Consider the following 21,628-nt stretch of genomic DNA (forward strand, 5'->3'; position numbering starts at 1 on the left):
CTTGTGGTTCTCTTCATTAGTCTTTAAGTATGGGGTTTAAGACTATAACTACCATTACTGCATCCAGTTAGTATTGTTGGAGGCTTCTTTAATTTGTTATTTCCCTTGTTCTTATCGCCTTACCAGTGGATGGAACGTTAGATTCTGACGTGTTGTGATTCTACGAATCTAATAGAAAGGGACAATTCATTTGGCTTCTTTCTTCACTACTGTCTCTCTGCTGATTCGCCGGGCCATCACAAACACAAGACAGCATTCTACTAGTTTAATTTAATTCATTATGGTTTTTGGTTATGAATTATAAGGTCATTTATATTTAGTTGTAATAGTGAAGAGGAGAGTGGGAAGAGAGAGAGAGGCGATCCGTTTATCGCCGGCTCCGTCCGGCTGTTTATCTCCGGTTTCGGTGTTCTCCGACCGGATCTGACTCTGGCGACGCTCGTTTCCTTTTGAGGTCGTCCGGCTTTTGTCTTCGGTGTCCTCGCTTGATCTCTCGGTGTTGGACATCCGACTTTTGTCTCCGCATCGCGATCTTCTTGATTGGTGATGGCGGCTCCTCACCGGGCTTATCCCGGTTCGTTAATTTACGCTTCCTGTCTCTTCACCGCTCAATCATCTCTCTTCTCTCTGCTTCGATTTCTTCTCTCTCCTTTTGGTTAAGGTCGTTTCATCTTCAGGCTTATTCTCATCTTTAAAGATGACCGATGTTCATGCTGGATGAGCGAAGTTGTTGAGTTGATTGTAGATGATTGTTTTTTGAAGCGTCAATCTGGTGTGCGGCTTGGATCTTGAGAAGATCGTTCCGTCTGAGCTTTCTTCACTAATCTGTCTCCGCCGACGGCGGAGATCCGTCGTAGCTCCTCTCTGCCTCCGGGAGAAGCAAGCTGGCTTTCGGTCTGACGCGTGTCCACTGAGCGCAGGGCGTTCGAACACGTGGTACTGCTTGTCGGGTTTCTTCTTCGACGGTTTTCTTTTTGGACTGACGGCCCAAGAAGTTTGATGTATAGTTGGCCGTTGTTTAGGCTTTTCGTTTCTTTTGTTGTTGGGCTTTGGTTCGATTTGTGCTTTAGTCCTTTAATAAAATTCCCAGTTGACAAAAAAAAAAAAAAAAAAAAAAAAAAAAAAAGAAAAGAGGAGAGTGGGAATTAAAGAGGGAAATGCACGGAAGTGTCAACAAGTCGGGGGTTGGTTTTGTCAGGTTTTCCGATTAAACTATAAATATTTATAACAGCTGTATCGCATTTGGGAGTATAAATTATATTAAAAAAAGTTAAAGGTGATTGGGAATGGGGAAATGTCAAAGGATGATTTTTATACTCTATACTAAACTTGGTAGTATTTTAGTAGTTATCATCTCCCACTCTCTTCCACTACTTTGTGGTTGCACATGCGATTGTATGTATCTTTTATGTACGTGCGTGTGGCATGTCTCACTCACGTGATCTTATACTATAAGAAAGGAGAGCTTGAAGCGCACATGGATGGGCTGAGGTGAGGTGATGAAGTGCAAGGATCTTGTGATAAGCTTTCTTTTAACTCTGGATCATATATTATATAAACTATTCACATTCTCATAAGCATAAACATAATCAAAATGAATCCAAGTGTTTTGTTAGTTTGTGAGATAACATAGCTTCATGCTAAAAAATGTATTGGATTTTGGGCTGGAAGAGATGTATTTTTTCGGCCCAAACCTTCATTGTTTATCTCTTGGTTTTTATCTTTTCAAATATGAAGAAGTGGCTTGGTGTTATTAGACTATAAAATACGTTCATGCACAATTGAAAGCTACCACTTAGATCATTTGCTAATGCTTCACAACAGCAATACTTGAACAAGTCTTCAAGTAAATTACAGATATAAATGTTTCTCATATTGAAGCGTTTGCAGTGGTCAAGGGCCGCTCCAATGCAACTAGTTGAGGGGAGAGGCTTTGATGGCACTGAAACGGCATTGGGTCAATGAGCAAGAAGATGTAAGACCAATCCTTTGAGAGTGATTTGAACATTTGCACCAGAGTTCATCACATTGGTTGTGCCTTTTATGATAGGATCAAACAATGTCTCTTGAGTGTTGTGATCCTGTGGAAGAATAACAGGAGAAGCAGCGTGGATACTCCATGGACGCCATTCACTGCTTCGTCAAAACTTCCTTCAACCGTCAGATCAGCTTGGAAAGTAGAAGAGTGGGTGGTTCATCATTATCAAGAAGTTGCTTCAACCGTGACGTATTCCAGTCCAATATTATATACTTTAGCCCAAATACTTGTAAGCGAAGGATAAAATTTCCAAAGGCTCATTGGGCTTGATTTCTTTCTTTTTGCACCGCTAGAGGCACATAATGATATAGAGACACACTCGTGTCCATGTGTTTGTGGTAATTACCCGTAGGGTAATCAATTTAACTTGTATTTGTCTGTGCTAGTTCTTTGCTTCTTAATCGTGTATATATATATATAAACTAGTAGCCTTGCCCGCATATACGGATATAATTTTTTGTATGAATACTTATTATTTTATGTTTTATTAATTCAAAAATAGCATAATACAATATTATTTATGTCTTGAAAATTTTAAATCAAACATTAAATTATTTATATATGGTAAGAAATTTCATCAATATATATATATATATATGTTTATTATTGTCTTAAAATTTTTTAAACACTCACACCTTAGAATATTTTAGAAAATATATCTATACAAGTGTTTTAGTTTGATTAATATTTAATTATAAATTATTTTATATCTTTATGTTGTAAATTTTAACACTCACACATTAAAAATAATTTTTTTATAGATAAGAACACAACATGTATAAGATTTATCTTATTTAAAAAAATATTTTTATCAATTATCTAATATAACATATAAACTTTATATATTTATAACATACAAATCTAATATGTTTAACATAAACTTCAATTTTAATTATAAAATTAATTATATGTAAGAAATTATTAAGGGTGTCATTGACTTTAACCGATATAACTTTTAAAGGAGTTTGAAAGCAAAAATTACTTCGCAAATAATAGTAAAGATGCATAATAGTCGTTATCAAATCAAGTAATAGATCTCAAACTTTTTAGATATTTTGTAAGTACATATCATGTGAAGTACACTATTAAAACGAGATTTACTAATTGAAATTTAAGCGGGTAGTCCACGTGAAATGCAAGTAATTTTAAATAATCCATGAGTAACTAACAAGTAACAGGAAGTACAGGGAGACTTGTAACCAGTAAATATAATTTTTTAGCGAGTATATGAAATTAAAACAAAGGTATATGAAATTAAGAATATTTATTATTTACAAGCCAAATATCAATTTTTATAACTCACAGAAAACGGATTAAGCCGCAAGTACTACATGAAATCTCGGTTATTTATTTATCTCCACTCTTAACTTATCAATCGGCATTAATGTAACATAACTCACAACAAAACTTGTTCAAAAAAAAAAATCTCACAACAAATTAAACTTGAGAAAAATTATATCCTAATTATTAAAAAAGTATAAATCAGTCAACCTAATAATATGAAAAGAATTCTGAACAAATTAATCACAAATAAATTTATTTCTTAATCATTCTAATTAAAGCTAGGGGACAAAAACCAAACGTTTAGGTCAAATCTTTCACCAGATTTGTATAATTGATAGAATGATAGGGAAAAAGACATGGTCCAATAGTTACAAATAAATTATCATCAAAATCAAAAGAGATAGTTGGGAAGATGGTCTCCTAATCAGTAATCATTGCTACTTTCTATTTAATTTTCTTCAAAATGAAACCAAAGAAAATCACAGCCATTTTCAGTTTAATATTGGCTGAGTGAACCAAGTAGAAAGCAATGAAACCTCTGGATATAGTGCAGTTGAACGCTGATAAAGGATATCAAGCTTGGTCTAAGCTGGAGGGAAATGTCTGCAACGAGAGCAGAGACCGGACGAGTAGTTTAATATTCTCAAATTACTAAATACTAGGTGTCGTGCCCGCATATGCGGGCTTAATCGTTTTACAAATATTTATTAGTTATTTTTCAAAAAAGAAAAATATTTATTAGTTTATTTCTTATTAATTCAAAAACCAGAATGATAACTTATTATTTATGTTTTCAAAAAATAAATCAAACATATATATATGACAAAATCTAATTAAATATATATGTTTAATTAAAATTTATTAAAGATTACATTGACTTTAACCACTGATTTTATTATAATTGTTTTATATTTTATTTTTAAATTTTATAACTGACAAATATGTTTTAAGATAACTGCACAATATATAAGAATTATCTTACTTTTCATATGCGGACTTAATCGTTTTACAAATATTTATTAGTTTATTTTTTATTAATTAAAAAACCAGAATAACTTATTATTTATGTTTTCAAAAAGAAAAATCAAACATATATATATATATGACAAAATATAATTAAATATATATGTTTAACTAAAATTTATTAAGGATAACATTGACTTTAACCACTGAATTTATTATAATTGTTTTATATTTTATTTTTTAATTTTATAATTGACAAATATGTTTTAAGATAAATGCACAATATATAAGAATTATCTTACTTTTCATATGTGGGCTTAATCGTTTTACAAATATTTATTAGTTTATTTTTTATTAATTCAAAAACCAGAATAATAACTTATTATTTATATTTTCAAAAAGAAAAATCAAACATATATATATATATATATGACAAAATATAATTAAATATATATGTTTAACTAAAATTTATTAAGGATAATATTGACTTTAACCACTGAATTTATTATAATTGTTTTATATTTTATTTTTAAATTTTATAATTGAAAAGTATGTTTTAAGATAACAACACAATATATAAGAATTATCTTATTTTTAAAAAAAGTTAATATTATTAATTAAAATTCGTTTTTGATTATATAATTAATTATATATAAAATTCATTAAGGGTATTATAGATATTAACCGGCCTAACTTTCAATGTGAGAGCTCCGTTGCAAAAAATTACTTCGCAAATAATAGTATAGATTCCGAAATATTTTTTGTTTTTGCTAATTTCTATCAGTATGCAGATTGAAGGAATAACATGTAATTATATTTCTATATTATGACACCTAAGGAAATTCTACCAGAGGACGGATAACATAATTGCGAAACTATGTAAAAATATCTTTCTTGTTCATGTCCGTATTTTGTTTAATATTTTGTATTTTATTGGGAAAAATTGTGAAATTACCAACTGGTGAATTGGTTACGTCTCGTCTTGATCCTGAACGCATTCAAAGGCGATCCTGTTATCAACGACTTGTACCTTTTAATATTAGTCACATAGAGCAAGTGGTCAAACAAAAAACATGTTTACCTATGGGATCAAAACTAATTGTCGCTCATTTTCAACAAAATTGATGCTTGATTCGCAAGAAATCAATGATTAATCTGAGTGTGAATCGTCAAGCATATAAATACTTCTAATAGCTCAAATTGTCACATCTGAAGATTGGTGATAATTTCATGTCACCAGTGGTTTACCGCTGTGGTCGAAACAACTTGTGGCCTCTGTGACGGACATGTCGTATCTTATTTTCAAACATATTATTGTAATCTCGCGTGATATTCATCTAATAATAAATATAATAAAGTTGCTACAAGTAATCAGTTTTATTTAAAAGTAATAAAAATTATTTACACTATCACATATAATTTTCGTTGATGTTAACATTCACATGCATGTTCTATATGATAAATTTAGGTCAACGCATGTGTCATTTTTGGGTTACTTGCGACAAAACTCATTCCCAAATTAATTTAGTTCATTAGTTGCCAAAGATATGTACATCTACGTGGCTTGTTTTTTTTTCTTTCAACGTATATAATAGGTTTAATATGATCATTATTCCAGGTACAATCAATTATAATTTCTTCCAAAGACAATTCATACGTATTACTATATTTTTGGATATGCCTTACACGTATTCAAAGTAGGGTAACTGACTCTAGCTAATGGAAGTGTTTCATTAAGTAACCTTGTGTAAAAATAAGGTGTATGTAGGTTACTGGTTAAACGCATGAGTTGGGTCTATTGTCTTTTTATTTCGAATTCTGGTGGAGAGAATTCTGTACACCATGTTTTTTGGTATTAACAAAAGCTGATTCTAAACCTAGAGGAATATTAACGACCAATGCCTAACTCCTTCTAATTGATAAAAATTTAAAAGGTATGAAAGAATAACTTGTCAAGTTTTTAGGAGATCACTTTTTCAAAAAAAAAAAAAGTTTTTAGGAGATTTCGAAGTTTACCCAGAGTTTTGAGGAATAAATTAAGTGCAACTAAGTCTCACAAAACAAAAACAAAAAACTAAGTGCAAGGAACAACGTTTCCCACATGTAGACTGACAGTATCATTATCATATGCTTTCCAAGCTACTGTACATACTTTATGGAGAGAGAGGAACAACAGGAAGCATGGGGAGCCACCGCGTGATAAAGTTCTCCTTACTAGCTTCATTGACAAGTTGATTCGGAATCGTATGGCTTCGCTTCGCGGCAGCAGGAATGAGAAATTTGATAATTATTTGCAGAAGTGGTTTGCAACCTATCATACAAAAATTGGAATAAATTTAACATTCATACAAAAAAAAGTACTAACACTATCATAATGTAATAAATACGAGTTTTTGTCAAAAGTTGAGAGTTACAACTAATTCATACAATCCGAAAATTCAGAAACACAGAGAGATATACACGTATATTTACAAATTGAAGAATAAGTGTTCGGTACATTTATTTATTTTTGCTAAACGTCTTATAAGGTAGTTGGCAGGCTGGCAGCTAGTTGGTCTTCTCCGTGTATTGATTTTATCACATCACATTATATTTGTGCGGGACCGTTGTATAAATTATAGTTTATGGTTCTTACGAATTAGAAATAAATTAGCAACTGAATTAAGTGAAAATGCCCTTAGTTATCCATGTATCAGAGCATGGTTTCTTACTCTGTCATTGTTTGTATAGACTACGAGAAAAAGGAGAAAAGAGAAGAGAATACACGCAATCATGGGAAGAGCAAGAGATTCAACTTGAACCCTATGATATAAGTGACCAATTACTTAACAAGATTCCCAAACTCAGATTGATTCGTAATATCATCTTGTTTTATTTTCTTGCTACTAATGTTTGGTCACTATAGAGAGACTCTCTGATATCTAGATTGTGTTTTCTGTAGTGCCTAACGAATCAAATATTTTCACCCAGACAACTTTGTAGTCGTAGTTAAATAGATTATAAATTCAATGGATGGGCATTTGCAAGTTTTATTTTTGCTAAAACTTAAATTCGACATTTGGAAGTTATAACAAGGACTATATATATTGTTTAGATAGTAGGATTTTATGTTTGAGTTTTAGGAGATAGAGTTTAGGGAGCCCTTTTTGTGGAAGACCGCCCAGGAAGCCCTCCCGCTTGGTGAAAACCGGGAGAAAAGGAGAATGTTTGATCACACAGCATGCACCTTCTGTGGCGACAGGGAAACAGCAATTCACCTCTTTGCGCTGTGTCCGTTCATATCTAAAATATGGGACCTAGTCCCCTTGCAACACAGACCAACCTTCGCCGCAAACAGGTCGTTTGCTAGCTACCTCCAAGCGTCAAAGAAATTCATCTGCCTTCCCCCTACTGGAGCATCATCGGCCAACATCTTTCCATGGCTATGCTGGGCTATATGGATAACAAGGAACAAAAGAATCTTCGACAATAAGATTCTCTCACCAGAAGATATCATTTCAAAGGCAATCTCAGAAGCGGTAGAATGGCAAAGTGCTCAACAACAACAACAACAACAACAACAACAAGAATCTCAGAAAACATGGTACGCATCGCCCACCACCAACTCCCTAATCATTTAAAGGTCTGTACTGATGCGGCGTGGAGCGAAACACAAAAACAACGGTAGGGGTGGGTCTTCTCAGATCATCAGAGGCCATCTTTCTACCAAGGAAGCAAAACAGAGGAATTTGTCATGTCGCCGTTAATAGCCGAAGCTATAGCAATCCGACAAGCTCTCGAGGAAGCCAGGAACATGGGCGTCACCAACCTTCTCGTCAACTCCGACTCTCAAATCTTAATGAGAATTATCCAAAAGAAAGACTTTATCAAGGAACTTATAGGCATCCTGCAGGACTTATATGAGCTCTCTTGTTGTTTTTCATCTATCTTTTTTAGCTTTATCCCTAGAGGGAAAAACAGTCTAACTGATTCTGTCGCGAAACATGCTTTGTACGCCTTTTCATCAAACTAGTCTTTATCCTTTTAATGAAATTGCAGTTCAAAAAAAAGAGTTTAGGATTTAGGATTTTGTGCTTAAGTTTTATTTCTAGACTTTGGGATTTACTGATTTTGCATCTAGAATCTAAGGTTTATTATTTCTTTAAAAGAATAAAATATATTATTTTATTATGAAAGGTGATGGAAGAACTGTATTGTGGACTAGAAATCGGTGTACTAATGAAACACATCCACATTATATTCATATTAAATGAGATGCTCAAGTACATATCAAGCAGCTGGTGAACAGTTCCAAACTAAACTGCTTCATCAAAATTTGTGGGCATTAATGATCTCACAATGGGGCTACGAAAGTCCTCGTAACTATTGTGAAGATTCATTAAATATAATTAAAGGTTTGTGATCTCAATTTCTCTTGAGTTTTCTCTAATTTGTTCTGATACACGAATGATAAAAATGTAAAGACTCGTGCATTGTTATCCAAGTATGGGATAAAGTTTATATATGTTTGGTAAAAAGATTTGGGTTTGATCTGAGGTTTTGGTGGAATCGTCGGATCTTGAGATTTGTCTGCTTTCAGATTCCAAGTCAAATATCGCAACTACTATTTGATTTGCCTCATGTTTTCCGAAACATGGGTCTCAAGATTTGTCTAGTTGCACTTTCCAAGTCAAACATTGTAACTACTGTTTGATTTTCCCTCGTGTGTGTTTCCACTTTCAAATGACTATCGGGCCCAAACTCGTCAGCGTCCTTTTGTCCATTTGGTTCAGCTAAATAGTCTTCCATTTGGTTCAGTTAAATAGTCTCCTCATGTTACTTAATCTCAGTTTTTGAGTTACTTTTGAAACATAGCATTAGGGAGACCGTATGTATTACGTTATATCGAAACATAAAGGGAGTACAACTGGTAATTGTGTTTACTGCATTGTGTTTACTTTTATTCCTAGGAACCTTAATGTTTTGGCTGATTCACTTGCTAAATCAGTCTTGTACTTGGCCACAGCCAACTAACTCTCTGCTGCTGGACCGTTCTCTTTCGCATTTATAATATTGGTGTTCAAAAAAAAAAAAGGAGTACAACTGGAAACGAAATGTCTGAAAGCGTAGAGGCAATCTTTTAAAGTTTCAAGAACAAAAACGTATCAAATGATATTAAAATAAAAGATTGTTAATATTCCCATAAATAACTTAATTGAAAAATTATACTTTAACTTCTTTTTTTTTTGAACAACAGATGATATTTTAACCAAAGGAAATAAATAAGATCATAATGTTGGAGGTCAAAATATTTAGACCAATATCGTCATTTTCGTTTTTACTAACTCTATCAGACCATTTCCAAAGAGACTCTATTTTTTCCTCTATAATTTACTCAAAAATAAAGTAACTCTATTATAGGGTAATTTTTGCTTCAATGGTGTTACTCTATAATAGAGTTACTCTATTATAGAGTGAAAATATAGAGGAATGTCCCCTTTTCACTCCATAAATAATAGAGTTACTCTATTTTTGTGTAAATTATAGAGGAAAAAATAGAGTTCCATTGGAGATGCCCTCAAGTTCGATTAATATCATGCTAAAAAGCTCTAGCTTTCTTCTCGAGCTTTAGACCATCAGGTAATTTTCAGTGATTTGTTCTTAACAAAATCATTTTCCAGTGTTATATATCAAGCTAGTTAATTAATTTTTATTTAGTTATAAGATATCAAATACTCCCCTTCCAAATTATTTATTTACTATGTACTCCTTCCGTTTCAAAATAGATGATGTTTTGAAGAATTTTAGATGTTTTAAAATACTCGACGTTTTGATATTTTATATTAACTTTAGCTTTATTGAAAACTGTGTGACCAATGATGTTTTATAGTTTTTTCATGATTGGTTAAATTTGTTTTAGTTTATATTTTAAATGTTATTTTTTAGGTAAAAATGTATTTCTTAATTCTTGTGCATTGAACCAAAACATCAACTATTTTAAAACAGAGAGTATTCAAATAAAAAGATAAGATTCCGCCGCGTTCTCAAAATAAAAACAAGCGTTTCCATACGTTTTAGAATTGAGTTTCTTTAGAAATGCGTTTCCGCAATGATTCTCCACATTTCCAAGAAATTCATTTCAAAACATTTGCGTAAAAAATCTCGGACAGAGTTTTCATACAATGGCTTAAATGACACACTCAATCAAACAAATCATATGCACAAGGTTTCACCACTACTTGGTTCGTTCATCATTACTAAGTTAGTATATTAAGCAATAAGTATATAAACAAAAAGTCAAAATGCGAATTATATTAATCTTCAATTTCGGGAGTTGACCATAAAGCTGTAACTCTGTGACTATAATTATGTAACTATAATTTCTCTAACTTTCACGTGATCTGTCACGTTGATGGGTGATACGTCCAAACTCGCAAGTAACTTTACGTACAATTTTTTGTCGGCATTTTACGTACATTTTTCAGGGTATGATTATAAACTTCATTTAATTCATGCGTAAAAAAAGATTAGTACTACTAATCCTTTCATTTGTGAAACTTTGTACATAGTATATAGTTCTGAAAACAATGTTCTCTTGGATTCATATTAATGCAACAGTACTATTTGGCGCCTACTTCGCTACATGATCATCAAATCAAAGTAGTTGCCAAACAATTGATCTCGATTAAACCAAACGTTGACACGTCTCCGCCGGTTTTATTTATTTCTATCTCAACAACAATTTTGAAAGATATGAAAATTTTATATCAAAGGGGGAAACAGTCCTTATCATTTGATCTCATCACACTTCACACCCAAGAGAAGTAAAACAAAACATTTTTTCTCTCATGATAATTGAATATTATAGTCAAATAAAGCAAAAATTAAATAGAGAGCAAAACGAGAGCGTTGGGTGACGTTACTCTTCATTAACTCTTCTCATCTACCCCTTCTCCTCTTTGCCTTTATATCCTTCACCTCCCCTCGCTCGTCTTCATTAACTCATCTTCAGAAACCTAATAACAAAAGTTAATAAAACAAAAGTACTTATATATTTTTACATTAAGAAATCTCCCTTCCGAAGATGTCTCAAGCAACGATGCCAGATTTTTCTAGCTCGGTGAAGCTCAAGTATGTGAAACTTGGCTATCAATACTTAGTCAATCACTTCTTGAGTCTTCTTTTGATCCCCATCATGGCAATCATCGCCGTTGAGCTTCTTCGGATGGGTCCAGAAGATATTCTTAATGTTTGGAACTCACTTCACTTTGACATAGTTCAGGTCCTATGTTCTTCTTTCCTTGTTATCTTCATCTCCACCGTGTACTTCATGTCCAAGCCACGCACCGTCTACCTTGTTGACTACTCTTGTTACAAACCGCCTGTCACGTGCCGTGTCCCCTTCGCAACTTTCATGGAACATTCACGTTTGATCCTTAAGGACTCGCCTAAGAGCGTTGAGTTTCAAATGCGAATCCTTGAACGTTCTGGTCTAGGTGAAGAGACTTGTCTCCCACCAGCTATTCATTACATTCCTCCGACACCAACCATGGACGAGGCAAGAAGCGAGGCTCAGATGGTTATCTTCACGGCTATGGATGATCTCTTCAAGAAAACTGGTCTTCTGCCTAAAGACATCGACATACTCATTGTCAACTGCTCTCTCTTCTCGCCCACCCCATCGCTCTCAGCAATGGTCATCAACAAATATAAGCTTAGGAGCAACATTAAAAGCTTTAATCTCTCTGGGATGGGCTGCAGCGCGGGCCTGATCTCAGTCGATCTGGCCCGTGATCTCCTTCAGGTTCATCCCAATTCTAATGCGGTCATTGTCAGCACCGAGATCATAACTCCTAACTACTACAAAGGGAACGAGAGAGCCATGTTGCTTCCCAACTGTCTCTTCCGCATGGGATCCGCGGCAATTCTTATGTCAAACCGTCGGTCTGACCGGTGGAGAGCCAAGTACAAGCTTTGCCACCTTGTCCGGACTCACCGTGGCGCTGACGACAAGTCTTTCTACTGCGTCTATGAACAGGAAGATAGAGAAGGAAAAATTGGCATCAACTTGTCCAAAGATCTTATGGCCATCGCCGGTGAAGCCCTCAAGGCTAACATCACCACAATAGGTAATAATAATTAATACATATCATTTAATTCACTTTAATACCCTAACAATAATATAAACGGAGGAAAAGTATACTAACGGGTGGGTGGGCATTCAACTATTTTGGTTCTTGTTCAGTGTGAATCTTTTGAATCTGCTTAGTTTGGATTTGGTTCGGTTTTAAATAAACAAATTACATACCGCTATAGTTTTTAATATAATTAAATCATAATTTGGTATGTCTCGTTTTTGGGAGAATTTGGCTTATCGATTCGATTTCATGAAACTTAATCGGTTTGTTAAAGCATCATCAATGTCAAGAGTATCTCACCATATATAAAACTAATATTTTTATTAAATTTATTTGCCTAATTAAATTTAAAATAAATAAATTAAATCAATTAACACTTGACATGTTTAGACGGGTATCTCACAATTTATATTTGGATATCTATATAAGATACTCTCCTTTTCAATTTTCATTTTCTTTCATACTTTTTCAATTTATTGCATATTTTTAATTGATAGAGACTCTTGGAGATACTAATGATATAATTTATTTGTTTTGATTTGGTTTGAGAAATTAGTGTTCGGTTGGGGTTATAGTTCAAGAAGTCGATTGAGCGGTTCAGTTTTCGGTTTGGATTGGTTTAGGTTCTAAGAAAACTATGTACTATTGCACATACGTCTTGTTTGTTTGGAAAATTCAGCTTATTCAGTTCGGTTGCCTTAAATTATGTTTGTTCGATAAAAATAAAATAAAAAACTTGTGGTTAATTTTTTTTTCTTGGTTTGGTTTTGATTGAACAGGTCCTCTGGTCCTACCAGCATCAGAGCAACTCCTCTTCCTCTTGTCTTTAATCGGACGTAAAATCTTTAACCTGAAATGGAAACCATACATACCTGATTTCAAGCTAGCCTTCGAACACTTCTGCATCCATGCAGGAGGTAGAGCCGTAATCGATGAACTCCAAAAGAATCTACAGCTATCTGGAGAACACGTGGAAGCCTCGAGAATGACATTACATCGTTTTGGTAACACATCATCGTCATCGCTGTGGTACGAGCTTTGCTACATCGAGTCTAAAGGGAGAATGAGGAGAGGAGATCGAGTTTGGCAGATTGCGTTTGGAAGTGGTTTCAAGTGTAACTCTGCTGTCTGGAAATGTAACCGTACGATTAAGACACCTAAGGATGGACCATGGTCCGATTGTATCGACCGTTACCCTGTCTTTATCCCTGAAGTTGTTAAACTTTGAACCAAAACGTCTTCAAGTACGGTTTGTTTACGGTTTGGATTTTGTGATTCGGTTTTTAAGGGGATTGGGAAATGGAGGTTTGAAATAAGAAAAAGCAAAGCATAAATGTTTGTATTTATTTGCTCCTGCATATACTTAAATCTCTATTTTTATTTGGGTATTTTTTTTAGATTCTCGTGCTGTAATTATAAGAGTTTCATATGAAATAAGAATATTTCCTTCTTTATTTATAATTCGAAAATAAGTTTTCTTGTTTTCATCGCTGCCGCCCATATTGCTTACAGGATTTGATTTGTAATTACAGTGGTTACCGCCCTTTAGAACCAACATTTTCATTTGATTCTTTTATCGATTGATGAATGATATAGTAGAACTATTATTGCTTATCTATCTTATTCTGAAATTAAAAATGCAAATGATTGATTTTGAAGGAATACCATTTAACATAAGTCATTGGAACTGTAAGTGTATTGTATAACTACGGTTAAAAAATTTAAGGACTGAGTAAGACTTTAATATTGTAATTTCTTTTAATTACTGTTTTCAGACAATTTTATCGTACAATTTTATTATAATCAAAACCAAAATAATTATATTAATAGAGTATATTAGCTCTAGTCTCGTATTAATATAATGTTCCAATTTTTCTACTTTATATTATAATAAATATTTTCATTTATAAATATGATTTTTAAAAATTACCATATATTTTCTGTTTTTAAATATACAAAACTTTAATCATTTATACTTTATATATATAATTATTATAGTTTTGATTATAATAAAATTGTAGGGTAAATAGTTTTAAATAATATTAATAAAAGATTTTTTATTATAGTATATTTTCTGGAAAATGATGGAAAATTAAAATTTTAATATATTTTTAATATATTTTTCTGTAAAATAATGTAATTTTTTTAAAATTGTATATTTAACTGTTTTGCATTCATTGGACACATTTTTAGGAACACATAACATATATATATATATATATACATATTTATATAGTGAGTATAAATATATTATTAGGTTCAGGTTCATTATTTTTTGTAATCTATAATTTATTGTATCCACTCTTAATAGAAATATGTTTAAAATTGTTTATAAAATTATTTCTATCATTTCGTATGTATTTATATGTATATTCTAAAATTTATAATGTAATATATGATATTTAATTATTTCTATAAATAAATTATATTAATTCTTATATCTTTAAAATATTTAATTGTTTGTATGGTAATATAGACTAGATTAGGTAATTCTAGAATTAGTTTCCTTTTTTAAAAAATATTAAATAAATGAAAATTTAAATACCAACAACCAATCAAATTAAGAAAATTAATTCTAAACTTCACTTATGAATAACACCTAAGCAAAATTCATTTAAGTGACTTCTCAATTAATACATAGTAGAATTCTTATATCTTTAAAATGTTTAACTAGATTTTAACCCGCGTTTTCAAAGCGCAGAATTATTTTTGTTAACAAAATTATTAACATGTTTGTTAGTTCTTAATAGAAATAAAAAATCTATTTGTTCAACCTGTTTTTACTTGATAAATATTTTGTATATTCGATAAAATAAACAAAAAACATAAATTGTAAAAATGTCTACTTATTAATCATATGTTTATTTAGAAAAATCAACTTTGTTTAAGTTTTTAAATCTTAATTGAAAAATAATTAGAAATTTTTAATTAGGATTTATGTGTAATGTTAGTTTTGTAAGAGCATATATCTAGGAAATTTATGTAACATCAATTTAGAAAAGAATAACATTTAATTTAAAAATATATCAGATAAAAATTATTCTAATATAACCACCAACAGTTAGAGTATTAAATGTTTAAATTAAATAAAAAGTATAGATTGCATAGAAAATAGAATTATTATCATTTACAAAAATCTGGAAAGATTAGTTACCATAAATATAGAAAATATTCAGTTATTTATTTTAGATAAATAATAATTATATTAGAATTAAAAGCAATGGCATATCATTGTAAATAAGTTGAAAATAAATAGCAGAATCCTATTAGGGATTCTACTTTAATTGTATAGATTGTTTGTATGCTAATATATGTTTGATTAGATAGTTCTAGAATTAGTTTTCATTTTTAAAATTTTATTAAATAAATGAAAATTCAAATACCAACAATCAATCAAATTAAGAAAAATAATTGTAAACTTCACCTATGAATGATACCTAAGCAAAAGTCACCTAAGTGACTTCTCAATTAATATATAGTAGGATTTAGTTTTTTTTTCTCGTATATGTTATGTTCTAAATTTTGAAAACGACTATAAATTATTAAAGCCCTTAAAGTCTCACACTAAAGTTTTTGTGAACCATGGTTTAATTTTTTTTTTATGATAAGATACAAATGATTACAAAATCATATAAGTATGAAAACTCATTTAATAAATATTGAGATTAAATATATATTAATATTGTTTAAATTAACTATATACCATATAAAATACATAAGTATTTTAATTTTGAAATTTTCTTTGAACATTTTTTTTTAATAAAAGCTTTGAACAAATATTGATAATTTAATAGCTTAATTTTAAACTTTGTATTGATTTTTTTTAAATCATAAATTACAAAAACTAGTAAACATCACACAATAAAAGTTTTTGTTATCAGTGATTGAAAGTTCTTGTTATAAGCAAATACAAATGATAAAAAAAAATATGAGTAGAAAAAAATATTCAATAAATATCAATATTAAAAATATAGTATATATTTATGTTAATATCATTAAAATTTAATTATAGGCCATATGAAATAAAAAGTGTTTGTTTGCATTAATAAAATTTACTTATTTGTTCACATCAGTTTGATAATATACGTAATAGTTAATAAATTTTAATATTTAATGTATATTTATTATTTTATAATATGTAAAATAATATATAATACGTAAAAATAATTTATATATAATGTTCATCCCTCTCGCAAGATGAAATGACTGAAGCTAGTAAACTACAAAGTAGTGTCATAAATAATGAAGGATACGAAGGTTCATCAAATGAATTTTAACAAAATTTGGCTTGCATATTTTGCAATTAATTTATTTTTAAAATTAACTATACAAGTGACTAGTGTTACCCTCGCCCATGCATAGGATGGACTTATAATATGTGTTTCTTAATACGACTCAATATCTTATTATATGCAGATGGACTATATATACTCGCTCATGGATACCATTTTTTCGAAACTGTTGCGCATTAAAACGTCTGAACTACTTCAATAAAGAATTGACCTTCAAACCAACACAGCATATGAGTTTTTGTTATCCAATATATATATTCAGTACCGAACAAAAATACTTTAGTCTAAAGTACTTTTTTTTGTTTTTTCGATAAGCATGTGAAGTTTCATTACTAAAAAAATGATACATAAGATACAAATAGAATTTGAAAGATCAAACTTTATATATCAGAATAGCTAATTAAAGCAAGGGTTTTAGAAAGCTTCCCAAAATTTTTAAAAAGACTTTCACAGACTAAAAGGTTTAAATGTCCCATGAGAAATGATTAAAGCTTAGCTAAAACATGATTCCATAACACCAAGATCATTCCAGTAGTTCAAAGCTTAATCTGGATGCCGGAATGTGTCAGGACTTGCATGATGATTTGGTGTCAGTTTCGAGTTATGTGCTTGGAATCGGGTTGTGTCGGCTTCGGCTGGCTCTAAGATAAGCTTAATCACAATTGACTTGTGGCGTGTAATTAAGGTACTAAACGATGTAAACCCTAAAGATAAAAGTATTCTTACAAAAAAAAACTACTATCTTTATTATAATTGTAGCATAGATTCAAACAGAGAATGCAATGCCAACTCAATGCTTCTACCCATATATATATTTTTGTCTGACAATTAAACTATGAACTATATATATCAACACACACATATATATATATATAAAGCAAACGTTTAAGGTTTAATGATATATCATCAAATTTTATTCAATAATCACCCCAAAATCGAGCTTTAGTTCGTACAAATGATAAAACAATATAAGCATCGTTTTCCAAGTAGACGAATAAAGCCATGAATCGTACATGTTACACATCGATCCTCTTATCTTCTCAACAAAAGGTTGATGCCTTGGTTTTTGAAGTTTTCTGCATATTGATGTGGTCCAGTATAAACCATAGTTGATAGTTATCTTTAGTTATATTATTTTATTTTGTTTTAATCCAATGTTTGTGGAAACAAGTAATTCTGTACTGTTTTTTTTTCCACCTTTTCTAGTTTTCTCGTAGAATATCTATGTATTGTGAGTTTAATGTAATAATCGATGGTGGCTATAAACCCCAACCTACATACTCCCAAAATACACATATATTTACAACATATACAAAATTGCGTCAAACTGGAGTTGGACAGATAACAAATTAAATATTAACAGTACTTCGTTGTCTCTAAAATTTGAAGATGAACCTGTAGAAATAGAGGTATATATATATATCAACACCATAACCAAATGTCATACTGATTACTCCGGAATTAATTTGCCACAACCAATCAAAACTTTCGCTTTCCACAAAATCACGAGAATAAGTCCATGCTATTTCAACTTTTCCATAGAAAATAATGAAATATATAGCAAAACTAAAAAGTAGCTAAATCCAAATACAAGGAGTGACTTGGCAGGGAAAACGACTGGTGGTCCATAAGGATATCCATCTGATTAATAAGTTGACCAATCAAAACACTACGAAGAGGATCATCTTCAAGAACTAGACCAATCAGAGTCGAGATAAGACTTCTACATGGCCCTAATGGGTAGCATAAACAACAAAAAAGTGCATCGAAATTTAACTTTAATCACACTCCTAATATACAATAAAAAAAAAACTCACATCGTGTGGGACATGTACAAGACTACAACACCGCTAAACTTAACAACTCATTTCCTCGTAAAAACAAATGGTAGTCTCCCTTCTTATAGCCACTTCTCGATAACTGAAACCTTTGTAGAGTAAACATATTCTAAACATATTCTTTTTGCAACTGAGACTTGGCAACTAGTTTTTGAAGGTTCATTCTCGTTGATGGGGTTAAATATAGAGTAATAACATGATGAAAAGTTTGGCTAATGCGGTTGGTGGAAAGACGGCAAGGGCATGCGATAGCTGCGTGAAGAAGCGAGCGCGTTGGTATTGTGCAGCTGATGATGCTTTCCTTTGCCATTCTTGTGACAGTTCGGTCCACTCAGCGAACCCTCTTGCCTGTAGGCACGAGAGAGTTCGCTTGAAAACGGCTAGTGCCGGGAAGCATCGTCACGCCTCCTCCTCACCACCTCATCCAGCCACGTGGCATCAGGGATTTACACGTAAAGCTCGGACACCACGTGGAGGAAAGAAAAGCCACACGATGGTTTTTCATGATCTTGTGCCGGAGATGAGCTCGGAGGACCAGAGATATGAAGTGGAAGAGCAGCTCATCTTTGAAGTACCGGTGCTGAATCCAATGGGTAATGAACAATGCTTAAAAGAAACAAAGATTGTGTTCCCAATGATGCCCGTATGTTTCAAGAGCAACGAGGAAGAAGACGACAACACTGAGAGTTGTCTTAATGGGTTATTCCCGACCGAAATGGAACTGGCTCAGTTCTCAGCTGATGTGGAGACTCTCCTCGGTGGAGGGACAGATCGAGAATTCCATGCCATGGAAGAGATAGGGTTTGGTGAGATGCTAAAGATTGAAAAAGAAGAGGTGAAGGAAGAGGAAGAAGTCGCGACAAGAGAAGTGTGTGATCTAGATGACGCTAATGAGACTTCTCCATTTGAAATAAGCTTCGATTACGAGTCCTCACACAAGACGGCATTCGAAGAAGATGATGAGAAAGAAGACGTTATGAAGAATCTAGTGGACGTGGGAGTGAATGAGGTGACTGGTAGGATTAAAGAAGAGAAGAAGGAGAAGGTTCTTATGCTTAGATTGGACTACGAAACCGTGATTTCCACTTGGGGTAGCCAAGGAACCCCATGGACCGCCCTCAAGCCGTCTGAAATAGACCTGGACATGCTTTGTTGCCAAACCAATTCCATGGTACGTGTACTTGCCCTATCTTCTGATCAATATAATATTTATACAACCGGATCTTTAATGGTCGAAACGTATAAAAAGGATTTTATTACAATTTTAGGGATAAGTCTCAAACTACCTTGTAAAACTTTTTTTTTTTTGTTACTGGACCGCACCACCGCCTGTTATTATTACATAATAACGTCATAAGTAAATCATTCTCTTATCAACTAAACTTAATTATTTCGTGAATATTTAGTGTGAAAGTGGAGGAGAAGCTCATCATCACAACCACTTCCCCGGCCTAGGGTTACACATGAGAGAAGCTGGGGATGGAGGAAGAGAAGCTAGGGTTTCAAGATACCGAGAGAAAAGGAGGACAAGGTTGTTCTCCAAAAAGATAAGGTACGAGGTACGTAAATTGAATGCTGAGAAAAGGCCTCGAATGAAAGGAAGGTTCGTGAAGAGATCTTCAATTGTTGCTGCTCACTAGTCACTAAGAAAGATCTTTATGTATAATATATAATTATAGATATCACTGTGCTCTCTTCATAAATTTGTTTGTTGCTGATTAGGTGGTTGTTAGCTTTTTCTGCAATGTTAGAAAGTTTTGCACGTTTTGTGAGCTACGTATATGTAAATATAGATATTTATCACCAAAAACTTGATCTTGTAAGGTTTTGTTTATATAGTTCATGTAACGTCAATTTTGGTTGCTATCAGCAAAAACAAACATATGAGTGTCACAAATACACTTCTAAATCTCAAACAATATGAGAACATATATATTTTCACAAAAAAAAAGAGAGAGAACATGATGGTTATGTGTTTTGAAGTGTGATTCATAGATAAATATAGAGAAGAGCCCTTGCCCAAAAAAAAAGAGATAGAGTCGTAGTATAGTAATTTTAACAGATTTTTTTTTACATTTGGTTTCTGTACCTAATTCATCAAAATACTCTTCGTAAATCAAAGGCGAACTTTTAAATCATCGTATCAACATAACAGGGCCGGCTTAGATAGGGGATCACTACGACCGCTCCAGCTCTAATTTGTTTTTTTTCTCTGTTTCTTAATAGAAAAAATTCTATTTTTTAAAAAAAATACATTTATATTTTATATTAAAAATTAAAAGTGGCCTGATTTTTTTGATGAATGTATTTTTTATTTTAACACAATTTCATTTTTTAAAATAATTCTGACATTTAAATATATATATATATATATCAAATTTTTTAAAGAAAAATATTAGTTTAAATTTTTTTTAAAAAAATTACCCCAAGATCCATAATACCATTGAGCCGGTCCTAAACATTAACTAGTTTATATATATACCTCAAGAATTAATCTCAATTTTTACATAAAGTTCTCGGATCCAAATAAAAGAAAGAATATATATTAATTTTATCAGTGCTAATAATTTGTTACTTTTGGTGGATTAGAGATGGATGTTAACTAGTTTTGTTTGCTAGAGCTACAATTTTGAAAATTTATCAAATTTATAATATCATTTTAAATATATATATATATATCAACTAAGGATTTATCTACCGTTCGTGCAGGGGAATCTTCATTTTAAAATTTAACAGTTGTTTCTACATCAATTTGGTTAGTTTTTAATTTTCTGTCAAACTGTTGTTCTCATATATCTCACTTAATTATTGTAATTTATAATTAGTATTGTGTTTATTTGATTAACAGAAACACAACCTCGTCATCTTATAGTTAACTAATTTTCCGTACACGGAAGTAGAAACAAAGGTAATGAATATTTTGTTTAAATATTTCATTGATTTATTTTGTATTATTTATTCTTTTATATTCATCCTACTTGTAATTTGTTTAAGAATATTAGTACTACATGAGTTTTTATTTAATAGTCATATCTTTTTATTCTTTGAATACAAAACATGTGTGTTTTGGATATTTAATTAAATACAATAACCTTA

General features: G+C 31.7%; 2 protein-coding genes across 2 annotated transcripts; both read left to right on the forward strand.

The window, feature by feature from the left end:
* Nucleotides 1-11,190: 11,190 nt before the first annotated feature.
* LOC106353851 (3-ketoacyl-CoA synthase 6) lies at nucleotides 11,191-13,856 on the forward strand. Its single transcript, XM_013793663.3, has 2 exons — nucleotides 11,191-12,393; nucleotides 13,182-13,856. Exons 1-2 carry the CDS (start codon nucleotides 11,349-11,351, stop codon nucleotides 13,628-13,630), a joined length of 1,494 nt encoding a protein of 497 aa, XP_013649117.1. The 5' UTR covers nucleotides 11,191-11,348; the 3' UTR covers nucleotides 13,631-13,856.
* A 4,070-nt stretch (nucleotides 13,857-17,926) lies between these two features.
* On the forward strand, nucleotides 17,927-20,386 carry LOC106353852 (zinc finger protein CONSTANS-LIKE 6-like). Its single transcript, XM_013793664.3, has 2 exons — nucleotides 17,927-19,703; nucleotides 19,939-20,386. The coding sequence occupies exons 1-2, from the start codon at nucleotides 18,729-18,731 to the stop codon at nucleotides 20,170-20,172; spliced, it is 1,209 nt and encodes a 402-aa protein (XP_013649118.1). The 5' UTR covers nucleotides 17,927-18,728; the 3' UTR covers nucleotides 20,173-20,386.
* The last annotated feature ends 1,242 nt before the right edge of the window (nucleotides 20,387-21,628 follow it).

Source organism: Brassica napus, chromosome A7 (assembly GCF_020379485.1).
Source record: "Brassica napus cultivar Da-Ae chromosome A7, Da-Ae, whole genome shotgun sequence".
Taxonomy (NCBI): Eukaryota; Viridiplantae; Streptophyta; class Magnoliopsida; order Brassicales; family Brassicaceae; genus Brassica; species Brassica napus.

Bases quoted from the DNA above. Each gene is read 5' to 3' on its own strand.
- LOC106353851 (XM_013793663.3), top strand. From the start codon at position 11,349: ATGTCTCAAGCAACGATGCCAGATTTTTCTAGCTCGGTGAAGCTCAAG. The intron at 12,394-13,181 runs GTAATAATAATT...TTGATTGAACAG, and splicing joins GGCTAACATCACCACAATAG to GTCCTCTGGTCCTACCAGCA.
- LOC106353852 (XM_013793664.3), top strand. From the start codon at position 18,729: ATGATGAAAAGTTTGGCTAATGCGGTTGGTGGAAAGACGGCAAGGGCA. The intron at 19,704-19,938 runs GTACGTGTACTT...GTGAATATTTAG, and splicing joins GTTGCCAAACCAATTCCATG to TGTGAAAGTGGAGGAGAAGC.